The sequence below is a fragment of the Prionailurus viverrinus genome, chromosome A2, assembly GCF_022837055.1.
Source record: "Prionailurus viverrinus isolate Anna chromosome A2, UM_Priviv_1.0, whole genome shotgun sequence".
Taxonomy (NCBI): Eukaryota; Metazoa; Chordata; class Mammalia; order Carnivora; family Felidae; genus Prionailurus; species Prionailurus viverrinus.
The window spans coordinates 21,522,029-21,534,617 of record NC_062562.1 but is presented as its reverse complement, the minus strand read 5'-3'; the positions used below and the strand labels follow the sequence as shown (position 1 = coordinate 21,534,617).

Here is a 12,589-nt window from a genome sequence, read left to right as displayed (position 1 = left end):
GCCAACGTGGACTAAGGGCATTCAAGCTGATCTGGCCCAGGGTCTTGGGGGATGAGGCCAGCAAGGGGTACGATGTGAGTTGCTCTACCAGGGAACTAGGCATGCGCAGGAGAGGGCGATGTAGGAATTCCCAGCTCCACCCAGTTATACCATCAGGGGTTGAGGACATCTGGTCTCTTTTATCTTTGTGTCCATGGCCCGCGAATTCTACGTGCCCAGGACATGTGTGCGGAGAGACTGAGTGAATGAGAAGGTGGCCTTGAGCAATCGCTGTGCAATGCAGCCCAGCACAGAGCTGCCAATCTCCCCTAGGGGTTCTACTTCTACCAGAGTGGACAACCGGCTTGGCCACCAGCTGAGGGAGGTTTTGTCTCAGGCTAGATCTGACCGCAGGGAAAGTCACCGACTAGGAAACAGTAGGAGACTGTTCACCAGTGTGATTTTGAAAGTCCAACTGAGTGCCAGAAATGGGCCCAGTGAAAGGTTGCTTTGTGCAGACACCCCAAAGTCAAGTGCTAACTAGGAAATCCAGTGTGGGTTCTTGTACCCCTGCAGCTTTCCTGACTGTCCGATACAACACGAGGGAGGACACGTGTGAGACACCGATGAGCAAGGCTGGGCTAGAGGGGATGGGCGTGGTGCACGCCTGCCCCCAGCATACGGAAGGGCAGCCAGGAAGCTGGGCACGTGCTGTCGACCGAGGCCACCAGCGCCACACCCTGCCAGCCAGCGGGTGGTTGAGGCACTGGAGAGCTGGCTTGTTGGCTCGGCCAACAAACCTTGGCCACATCCTGGTACCCAGAAACTAAGTAGTTATGCCCACTGCCTGCACATCACTTTGAGCACAGAGCACTCCAGGGAGACCTGCTGAAACTGTAGCTTATTCAATTTTCATCCCCATTATAGGCCATCTCTGACTTACGCAAGGGTCTGTTCCAGAACTTCCACGTAAGCATACTTTGATGAAGGCTCTAAGCGGTTTACATCGGGAGACGGTTAAGCAGGCATATGTCTGGTCATAAATTCAGGAGAGAGCCCCTGGCAGCCCAGTTAGGGTCCTGCCGTTCAGCCATTAGCATTAGATTATTTTATAACCGAGCATAACTTACATGTTATGAATGACAACTTTATAGCTGAGTTATGGAATATTTCACATAAAGTGGAATTTACATAAGTCTGGGCTTATGGAGGTTAGGGAGGGTGTATCTTCCTAAGTCTAGTAAAATACCACTTTGCTGCCTTGTCGTGGCATGGATTTGGGTGTCATGAGGCTTAAATCACACCCTCGTGGACCTGTCTTATAGTCCATTTTACCTATCTGTCCACGGAAAATCTACACTTGGAATAATAGCTTTGTATCTCCCTAATATGTTAGGTTTTATAGCAGATATTTTCACAAAATTTCACCCCAACATACCTATGAAGTTGGAAGGGCACATAGCACTCACCCCAGTCGATCCATGGGGGGAACTGAGGCCCCGGGTCCAACGAGTCAGTTTTGAACCAGGACCAGGACTGACTGTCAGGCCTGAGGAGTGCCAGGCCAGCAGCTGTCCCACTGTTCTGTGCTCCAGGATTAGCTTGGCCCCGAAGCAGTGGCATTAAAAGGGACTGCACCGTCCCTGTTTGATACAGGCTGTCTGGACACCAGGATGGGCTGTACAACCCTGCAAATGTCAGCCAGGCAGAGCGAGGAGGCCTCTTCCCGGCCAGGGGTTGGGGAGGAGGGCTGGGCTGGCCACACGGAGCAGAAAGCCAACACCACACAGCAGTCCTGCCCCATGCTCCACTCATCCCCACAACGGGCTCTACACAACAGGGGTACACACGTCGGACACCCACTCAGACTCGCTGACGAACTGGGGACAGACCAGGCGAGCAGGGCCGTTTCTGCTTCACATATTTCTGGTTTAGGCACGGGCTAGATGCAAGAGGAGCTGGCAGGAGGCAGTGCTCCCCGTGAAGGAGGGTTCTTAGGATGCTTCCTGAAGGGTGGGGGTCACTCCACCTACCACACTGCTACTGCACTTGTTTCCTTACTAAAGGGTTTGATCAAGTGCAACAATGGAGAATGGACACCCTCTCCCAATACACACGAGGCCCCCCTTCCCTTGGTCCAGGGCAGCCTTCGACCTACATCATCGTTTGGGGAGCTAGGACAGCAGGTATTCCCCAGTGCCACCAGCCAGACTCAGCAGGTACACAAGGTACAGGTGAGGACACAGCAGCAGCTGCCACGGGTTCATGGTGTGGCTGTGAAGTTTCCCTCCTGTGCCTTCACAGAACTGCTGTGGGTACCAGGGCACACGTTATGAACTCCGTTTTGCAGCTAGAAAAACTGAGGCTCAGAGCAGTCAGGTGACCAGCCAAGGTCACACAGCTAGTGAGTGATAATGTTCACATACTCACATACATTAACTCCAAGCCCTTAAGAACTTAACAAGAACTTTTTAAAAAAAAAAAAAAAAATAATGCTTTAGTTCCAAAATGGCAATTCTACATTTACTTCTCCACTCTCTTTTGGGGGAGAGGGGTGGGGTGAGGGAAGGGGGCGACTACAAAATGTTCGTCTTTTAGAACAAGCATACGTCCGAATTTCTAAAGTGTAGGAAGGCCCACGGATAGCGTTTCTAGGCACCCGAGTGTTAGACTTAACAAAAACAATCACGTTACAGGACACAAAATTTGCTACTTACATTCACTTCAGTTATAGCAATATCAACGACGCTACCAACAACAATTAAGGCATCAAAAGTGTTCCATGCATCAGTGAAATAGTGCTGTTAGGGCAAGCATTCAGAAGCCACAGAGAGGAAGCACAACAGGAAAAAAGAAGAAAAGGACAGTGTTATAAAAGGGGAACATTCTAGCATTATGCCACCCGGCTACTTGAAAAATCACCCTAAAACAAACACACGTTACAGGTACATCACTTTGGGTGTTGCTGCTGACACAGCGAATAAAAACAATTAGAGACGCCCATCTCGCCCTGCCTACCAGTGACTTGGGAAATGCTGCAGGAGTCAGCCCTCCAAAAGGTGATCTGTGTCTGGAAAGGCCTGGGATAAAGCTCTACCCTCACAAGCCTCTTGTCCACGGCTCTCATTAGAAATGCCTGGTTTTAGATCAAGTGAAGTTGGGACCTGTGACTTGTCCAGGTGATGCCAGTGCGGGACAGGGAGCGGAATGTGCACAGACAGAGAGAGAACACGAGGCGGGCGGCCACGGCGGGCGCATACTCACGTCGGCTTCGCTGAGGGCCACGTCTATAATGCTGCCGATTACGATGAGGGAGTCAAACGTGTTCCAGGCGTCACTAAAATACCCCTGGACAGAGCAGGCAGGGGGCAGACGTTTATGAGCACGTAGGAACGAAACGCCACACGGATCGTACGGGGATATATCCGAGGCCCCGCAGCACCCATGGCAACCAGGTGGGGTGGGAGAGCCAGAGGGAGGCAACAATACCATCCACTGGTAGAAAGGGACACAGGATAGGGGGCACCTGCATGTGTGAGAGAGGGCACACACACACACTCAAACACGTGCACACACTCACGGCGCAGACCCATGGCCCTGAGCAGCACCAGGCCAAGCAGAGCATCTGCAGGGCAGAGGCAGAGGGGCAGCACCCGGAAATCCTGCCCTTGTGCCTGGGATCACGACTTCACACTTTCTAGGATTTCAGCCCTTACACAGGGGAGTCAGCAGGCCCTCCCCCTGCTCCTTCCATGGGGTCCCCAGCCACACCACGTCCTTCTCTTTCCCAGTGAAAGAGCACTGTGACCAGGCATTTCACACGTTCTCCATTCTGTGCCCTTAAAGCAGCAACCATTTCTGTTCCTCATGCATGCAAGAGTTACAGAAGGTGTGCTCTGTCCTCCCAGGGCTCTTGGGCACACGAGGACAGAGGCACAGCAATGCACACAGTCCAGGGCACAGAGCTGTGCCAGGGGAACTCACTCTGGGCTGGGGGGCAGGAGACCGTCTAGGGAGCCCACTGGAGGTCTCACAAAGGAAACGGACCATCAAGGGTTATGATGTGCTAAGCGTCCCATTGACATTGAGAGAATCCACCTTGGTCCCCAGCTCTCCTCCTTTCCCTCTCCACCCTCCAGGCCAGGAGGACTCCTTGCCAGCCCTCAGAACCACCAACAGGTTCTTCCCCTGCTCCTGATGGCTCCACAATCCCAGCCCTAACTCTGTCTACCCAAACCCACTTCCTCCTTCAAGGTCGGACCAAATGCCAGCCCCTCGAAGGGATCTTTTCAGATCCTCCTGACGTCCACTTCTGCCTCTCTCTCTCACGTCCTCATCACTGAATTTTGGGTCTTTTCAGGTTTACCCCACTGAAAACCCTCTGTGCTGACTCTTCCATCCCCTCCTCTACTGACCCCACTATCTACCTTGGAACTTTGAGCCTGCTGCTCAACATACTGCAGGGTCTTTCTTCCACTGACCTAGCATCCTATCATCCTTCGGATCTCCATATCCTACAGCGATCATGATGGCACAATGTCCCCAGGACTGTGACTTATCAATCCATCTATCTATCTCCCTATCTACGGCATACATTTTACATATTCCCTCTTGTGGGCTCACACATTTTATGCCTGCTGCCTCCTGACATTCTGTCTGCAAATCAACGATGTCTTTTCAAGAAATCAGAACATGTTTTGGAAATAAAAAATTTCAGGTCTGAATTACATAAAAAGCGGTCAAGCATGCTTACAACTAGGTACACTTAGTGCAGATGAAGAAAACCAGAACAGAAGGTACTTTGAAGTGTCAGGTTCCATGAACTCATGATCAATACAGGCCCCAAGGAAGCCACTGCAGAGCCCAGCCTTTGGTGACACGATAGAAAATGTGGACATGTTGGCCATCCTGATGACTGGAGTAGGGATGCTTATTCTGGTTACCGTTGATCACTCTAAGTGCATTTACGGGGAAGCTATGATACTGACTGATGGTTTGGGCTTTTAAAAGTTTCATCTTGAATAATGTTAAGATTTTCCCACCCAACTGCCATGACTTCTCACCCACTGCTCCCCTCTCTCCTCCCGTCCTCTGTCACATGTTACCTCGTTGGCTGCCATCCTCCCAGACCCCCTTCTCTGGCCTCTGACAGGTAAACAAAGGGATTCTGCCTGCACCAATTCTGATGACCTGTGTGCACATGTCTAAATGGGACAAGTCTTCACGAACGCCACATTTAGCGCCTTCTGGCTTTTCTTCCCAATGATCCATGATTCTTGGCTGCCAGATGGGGCCAAGGCCAGCCCCCGTGAGGACCAGACTGGGCCCGTTGAGCACGCCAGTCCTGCTGGCTGGCCAGGAGACAGCGCTTGCACCTGGACCCAAATGAGCACACGGCTTCCTTCAGGGGGGAAGGCCTCCTAACACACAAGGCAGCTGGGTCGGGGTGCTGAGTTGCTGCTGTGCAGGTGCCCTGATCGTCCAAGTGCCGGGTTCCCTTATTCACGGGCAACAGGCATCTGACTGGCAGCCTTGCCACAGATTCTACTCTGAGGGCCAGAGCCCGTCCTTCCCTTCCTGGATTTAACAGCAACTCCAAAGTTAAGGAGAGGATGCTGGTCATTCCCACCTCCTCTAGAGAGGGGCTGATGCCTCACTGAGACAGCAGGGCACCGTAACACTCAGGCCTCCAGGGTTCAGAGAGCAGCTGAAAATCCCGAGTTCCTCCTCCTCTCCTGTCTGGGCACACAACCAGCCCCTGCTCACTTCTGCACCCTGCACACTGCTCCCCCTCGACCCCTGTTACAGCAGGCTGTTTGCCTGAGGCCAAGGCCACCACCTGCGTACCTACTTTGGACTTTATTCATAAACAGCTCCTCCCTTGCTTTTCTAGAATTATCAGTACTTACCTTTGGATCATTCCCATTGGCCTACACACTATTCACCAAGTGGCCCATTCTGAAAATCATCTTAAACCAATGCAATAGGGGCTTAACATTGGGGGTCCTGGAACGTTTTGGCAATCTTGTCAACCCTCTTCAGAAGATCCCTTACACTCACAAAATTGTGCCCACGTCCTAGAGGACTCCTGGGCGGATGGTACACACCCCTGACCCAGGCAACAGGCACAGTCTGAGCCCATGAAGTCTGGCCCAAAGTCCTGGCTAGGGAGAGGGATATTTGGTCTCAAGTGTTATTTGGCATTAGAATAAATCACCTAGAGTAGATGTGGTCACTGAAGAGCTGTAACAACAGTATCAACTTTTCTTTCCAGGAGGTGGAGGACGTCCTTGAAAAAGATTGCTAAGGCTTTGATAGGAGCCCTTATTCCTGTCAGGGACCATGGGTCAGGGAATGCCATCCTGGGGGGCTAGTGGCAGAAGATACCAGCCTCCATGGTGTTGCAGCTCTGCATGGACGTATGAGAATGGCACCAAAACACTCTATTCTTCCCCCAAACCCAACTACCCTTTACTTTTCCCAAGCCCAAGTGGCCAGGAGTGTAAATTAGACATTTTCGAGGTAGAACCAAGATCAAAATGCAGACCTGGGAACAAAGTGTGGCTGTTTGGAGAAAAGCCCACAGCCAAGGCAGCTAACCTGGCCTCGGGCACATGCTGAACAAAGACAGGTGACATGAGGAAGCACAAAGAGGGGCCTCAGGAAAATGGAAGTGCTCCTTACTTCCTGCAGGGACCAGTACTTTGGAAAAGGCCCTTCTTTTCAATCTCCCTCCCTGGAGCAAGAGAATTCATCAGAGAATTCCAGTGGCTTCCCCTCAGAGTACTGGAGGGAAAGGCCAGGGAAGTGGCTTATCTCTTACTTAAGTCATGACCTCTCTTCCATTTACAACCTGAGGATGGCACAGTCACCTCCAAGTCAAAAGCGCAGTCTAGAGCGTGTAAGATCAACACCGATGGTGGGTTTTCCCTTGGGGAGCAGACAATACACTCAACAGCTTGCTTGCTTTTCCCTAATTCTTGGGCTCTTCAGCTCCTTACCACCCTCCACTCTGGCCTAACCAACACTCAGAATACCTCTCCCCACGCAGTGAGCCTGCCTCGCCGGCCAGGGCAGCTCCCAGCTCTGGGTTCCCTACCTCGGCCCTCCCTGCTTGTGGAGGTGGGGTGACCTGATGTGCGGATCCCGGACTTCTCCCTAAATGTGTGCTCCTGGGAGGCCCCACCTCTCCATTAGCCTCTTGAATACAGAAGTCCCCATGGTTAGGTTTCACAGCTCCTTTTAACCGATCCTCCTGACAGTGCTTCCTCGTCCATCCATCAGGGAGGATTTTGTCCAACTTCACTCTCTGGATTTGTATCCCAGAAGGGCTGCAAGCCCATCTCTCCTGACAGATGCTGACAAGTTTTCCTAGAAGGTGTTCCCCTCACTATGGAGAATACTGCCCCGAGGGGCCCTGCAACAAATTCCAAACAGAGACAAGGGCTTTCCTGAGACGAGACCCAGGGGCTAGGGTTCCCAACCCTTTGTCCCACGTGTCCATCTCCTGGAAGATTCTTTCTCAGCAGCCTCTACAACTGGGTTCCTCAGCCCTACTGCTCCTCCGAGAGGGAGGAGGGGCCTCACTGACTTCTTGGTGAAAGCCTCCTCACCTGGGTTTGCTTTGTCAACCCAGAAGAGAAAAACAAGGAAAAGTCTGGGAGCATTTTAAGAAGAGCTTTGTTTCCTGGTGAATTGATTCTTTCCTGCTCCTCAACATAAAATCTGTCTCTCCTGGCTTCAGTGAATAAAGACGCCGTGCTCTGCAAGCAAAGAGATGCTCCTATTGCTATTTTATGCTATGGAAATATCTTGCTGGGCAAAACAACAAAGCAGCACAATTTCTAGCGGATATCACTCATTTTAAAACCCTGATTAATCAGCACTGATTAAAAATTAGCTACTCATTTCCCTCTTGATATCAACCACTCTTATCACATGCCACCAAACCCTCCTCCCAGGTCTGGTCTCAGCAGGTTACTAGGCAGAGGGGTGTAGGAGCCCCTTGGTGTGCCGGCCGGCTAGCAGGCGCATGTTCGCACGCACGCGCGCACACACACACACACACACGCACGCACACGTGCGCTCTCTCACACATACATGCCATGGGTGAGTGTGCCTTCTCTTCAGCCCAGAATAAGCTCTCAAAAACTTCAGAGCTTAATCACCAGGCAGGGGAAGACACGGTAAGGGCATCTAGAATGTTCCAGAGATATGTTCCGTGTTGCATCTTCTCAAGTCCTTTTGATGTTCTTATTTGGCAACCTTTTTCAACAGTCCAGACAAATATTGTTCAAAGAAGTAAAGGTGACAGGGAAGCAAACCAAAAATCTCAAAGGAAATTAAGATGAATTTGGAAAAGGAGGAAATGCTTATGTATGTAGATATGGACAAGTCACAGTAAATAACATCTGGCCATGCATAAAGTGCCAAATTTGACCCCACTGCAATCACCCCAAGTGATCACTTACAAGTGTCCTTTCTTTTTGGTCCACAAAGATCTGATAAAGATTGCATAGAAATTAATTCAAATTAAAGAAAGGAACAGTTTTGGATTAGAATTCCATGTAAATATGGAGTATGTGAAAACCATCACTTTGTAATCGAAGTCTCAGTAAAATCAGTGTCATCGGATACCTTACACACAGATGAACAAATAACCGGGTCATTGAATTCTGTCACCATTTCATTCTAATGGTTTGGGGCTTTTCTAGCAAAGAAGCTGAGGGTCAAATGTCCCCCAGCCCCGCCGGGGTCTGCTCCTCTGTCTACGGTTTTAGAACAAGGGGGCATCGTTACTTGACGATGATGGTGGTGGTGGTCAGAGTAACAGTACCGGCACGTCCACAGCATGTTACCACATGCCAGGTACTTCTCTAAGCATGGCACAGATAGTGATTCTTTATCCCTCACAGCTGCCTTGTGACACAGAACCAGCAGTGCCCTCATTTTTCAGGTGAGGAAACTGAAGCGCAGAGCAGTGAAGGAACTCACTCGCGTTAGCAAATGGGGAGTATGGGTTTGGACCCAAAGTCGTGTGTGCACTTTGACACTGTTCCATCAGTCTCTTCAACCACAGACACTGACAACTAGGGGACTGGATTCGTGCCCTCCCCGAAGGCAAGAGGATATGCTGACTAGCCCAACAGAGTTTAACAAACTTCATGTCTTGTTTGGTCTTAAAGTCAAGTGACATTTTTCTAAGTCAAATAAACGAAAGGTGGCACGGCAGGAGGAGATCTCCAACTGGTAGAACTTTCCATAAAAGGTGAAAAAGAAGCTGTAGACTAAGAACAAATAAAACCAAAGTCTTTCTCCTGGAAACCTAAGAGTAAAATCAAGGCTGAATTCTTTCTAACGGGTTCTGTTTAAAACGGTGTCTCCAGTGCTCAAGCGATGAGGCAAGTTTCCCTGAGAAAGCATGACGTGTTATTCTAGAGACTGAAAACCTAGTTTCAAACAATTTCCATTCTGCAAATTCCCAATTCCGCACCCCTCTCTTCTTTTTCTTAGAATTGTTTTTATGAGGTTTTGTTTTGTAGTTTTGTTTTCCAATATGTACCCAGATGCCCTAATCAGATTCTAACGTTCTCAGGTGATAACCCAGTTATCGGCCAGAGCAATTCAGCGTAACTCAGTAACACACAATGAACAGGAAGCGTGTGCTTCTCTGGGGTGATTCAACAACAGTCTTCGAAAGGTGGTCCAGCTACTCACCTTAGGTTTAAATGCAATGACTTTCAAAACCATCTCGACGGTGAACACCCCAGTGAAGACCATGTTCAGAATGTCCATGGCATCATTAAATATCTTGGACTGCTCGTGGTGCTGTGGACGATGACAGAGGCACGGTTCTCAGAAGACCCAGCCCAGCCAGCCTCACGAAAGGAGGCTCCCCAGCCCCCTGGTCCCTGTAGGCATCCACCCTCTGCTTGGACATGGAGGCAACCTTCACTGGTTCTAGCGCACGTGATTAACTCACCGCAAAGCACAGGGGCGCCTTGACAGAATGAGGATGATTGGAAGATGAAGGGGAAATACATCCATTTCCTCTGCTCAGGATGAAGGGAACCCACCCTTCCTCCTGGCTGGGTTTATGTTCAGGGCCTTGACCCAGGCACAAGGCAGAACCCACCCAAATGTCTACGACTAAAGGTAGGATTTGGTTGGAGATCATTTTGATGCCATTATTAGGTCCATGTTCAATAAAAGGCCATATTATCTTGACCTCACACTTCTTCCCTACATTGGCATGTGGTCCTTCTCGTTCATAAAGACTTCTTAAATTTACAAAAACATGCCAGAAAATGTCCCTCTGGTGGCTTTTAGACCCATTTTCTAAACAGCACTGGGAGTTGGTTTGATTTGCTCAAGTTGTGTGGAAACTGGATCTAGACCTTGGCTTCTGTGCTAGGGCATTATCTACTCAACAGTATAACTGCCAGACCTGCTCACTGTTAATACCAACTTGGCCAACTGAAGGGAGTTACATGCCTTGCCCCTAGTATAGCAAGAAGTGGCTATAATGCAGGTCAAGCTCTTCCCCATGAACTGGAAGATTCCCCACTCTCATACTGAGAGCTCCTTGAGGACAGCAATGTGACTTATGTTTTGTTTTTCAACACTGGGTGTTTACTTTGTGACAGGCCCAGTGCCAGTGCCTGATGTGAATTTTCCAGTGCAAACCTTACCTCTGGCATAGATATGATAGATTTCCTATTTTGCCAATGAAAAAAGCAAGGCTCGGAGGATTTAAATAACCTTGCCAAGATTGCCCATCTGGTAAGGAGTAAGCCAGGACTGGAATGCCTGTCTGTCCAACTCCACACAGACCAAGCTTTAGTCCTCAGATGCTCCCTGGCCGCAGGAGGCCCATAGTAAATGTTTACAGAATTGAATGCCAGGTCCAGGCTCCAGGGAAATGTTACCTATGGTCATGCTGTAGAGGTGGTCTCTTAAACAAGAGGGCCATCCTAGATGCCTGCCGTGACAGCTGTTAGCCAGAATGGGACTCTGGCCAAACTACAGCCTAGATTCATCAGAAAATCAAACGCATTCTCTTGTGACGGGGTGGCATTCCCCCCTGAGAATTTGGGGCAGGGGGCTGTGCGGAAGGCCCAGACGTGACCCCCACGGCTGTCTCCATTTTTACCTGCATGGCCAAGCAGAGTGTGTTGAGCATGATGAGGACAAACATCATGTATTCGAAAGGCGAGGAGTTCACCACGTACCAGAACTTGTACTGGTAGGGGTTTTTGGGGATGTATCTCCGCAAGGGACGTGCTTTCAAGGCGTATTCGACACACTGACGCTGCAACGGCAAAAAAAAGAGCAAGGAGGGGTCCTGAGCACACCCATGGGAGGCGGACATACTTCTGCCCGCTTTGAAAGGACGGACACGCACCCACTGCGGGGGACTGTGGACCAGGGGGAAACCACGATAGCCACTCCCACGGATGCCTTGGTCACTGGCCAAGGGCCTCTAGCTCCGTCACCTTATCAACCCCTCACAGCAGCCTGGGGGGTGGGTTAGCAGAGCACCGAGTTTGCTTCCATTTTCCTTATTAAGATGGAAGTCCAGAGCTGTGAAATGCCTTGCTGGAGAATCTGTGGTGCACAAGCAGAGGAGCAGGGCCCAACCCAGGCCTCATCCCTACCTTTCCTCTCTGCTGGTGCATTATGTCTGCGGTTCTGGCACCTCTAGGAAAGGAATCCAGGTAACAAGAGGCACAGAAATCCTGCGGAGCCAGAGAGGCTGGACTCACTCCCCAAGACAGGATCCACATGAGACATCTCTTGGGAGACAGACCATATTAACCACACGTGTCTAATGGTGTGTGTCTGCTTGGGACCTTCTGACACTCGGGAGCTTGTCATGTTCATCTCAGAGCCCCCAGGACATGGTCAGCAATGATGGCCAGAGCACTGTCCTTCTCACTCTGGGGCTGAGACTGGTCCACCCTTTGCAGCCCAGAGGGATCTCCAGCCCCGTAGGCTCAGTGTAAGGCCCCACTTGCTCTTAGACCCAGACCAACTCCATTCTCCTGCTTTGACCCTGGGTTCTGACTTCAGATAGCCTCCCTCTGTCCAGAATCTGGCCCTGCTGTGACCCCTCACACTGACTCCAGGGACCCCCAATTTGAACCTCTTCTGGACCTCAAGTGCTGACACGATTGTAGCTCTGGTTCTGCCACCCCAGCCAGCCTGGGCCTCCCCCTGACATTCTCCTTCCAGGGGCTGGGAGGTGGGAGGAGTGGGGGATGATGAGGAGCAGGACCAGGCTTCCTTCTGATCACCCCTTATGGGATCTGAAGGGATGCCCTGACAACTCAAAGCAACATCTTCCTACAAACCAAGCCGGCCCTGTCCTCTTTGCCCCAGAGGACACAGCTGCGGCCAGAGACAGCCAGCCTTACCACAGCCACTTCCCTCAGGAAGCCAGGCTGGCAGATGATCCCTGATCCTATGTCATCATCAAATGGGGGTGCTAGCAAACCAGGGCCCAGGGGAAACTCCCAGAGCAGAGTCTCCACCTCACCATCTTCTAGCGCTGGAAGGGACCTCTAAAAGCAACTCCTGGGTGCCCTCAATCTACAGCAAGCCCAGAGAG

The 12,589-nt window shown here is 50.8% G+C and overlaps 1 protein-coding gene across 8 annotated transcripts in view; it reads right to left on the bottom strand.

The window, feature by feature from the left end:
* CACNA1D (calcium voltage-gated channel subunit alpha1 D) overlaps window positions 1-12,589 on the bottom strand; it is a 305,785-nt gene that overhangs the window by 45,275 nt on the left and 247,921 nt on the right. For all 8 annotated transcript variants that reach the window (XM_047850427.1, XM_047850433.1, XM_047850431.1 and 5 more), the window contains 3 exons: window positions 11,132-11,290; window positions 9,697-9,807; window positions 3,244-3,327 (listed from right to left, as the gene is read on the bottom strand). In XM_047850427.1, the coding sequence (XP_047706383.1) occupies window positions 3,244-3,327; window positions 9,697-9,807; window positions 11,132-11,290 (354 nt within the window). The remainder of the gene's footprint in view (window positions 1-3,243; window positions 3,328-9,696; window positions 9,808-11,131; window positions 11,291-12,589) is intronic.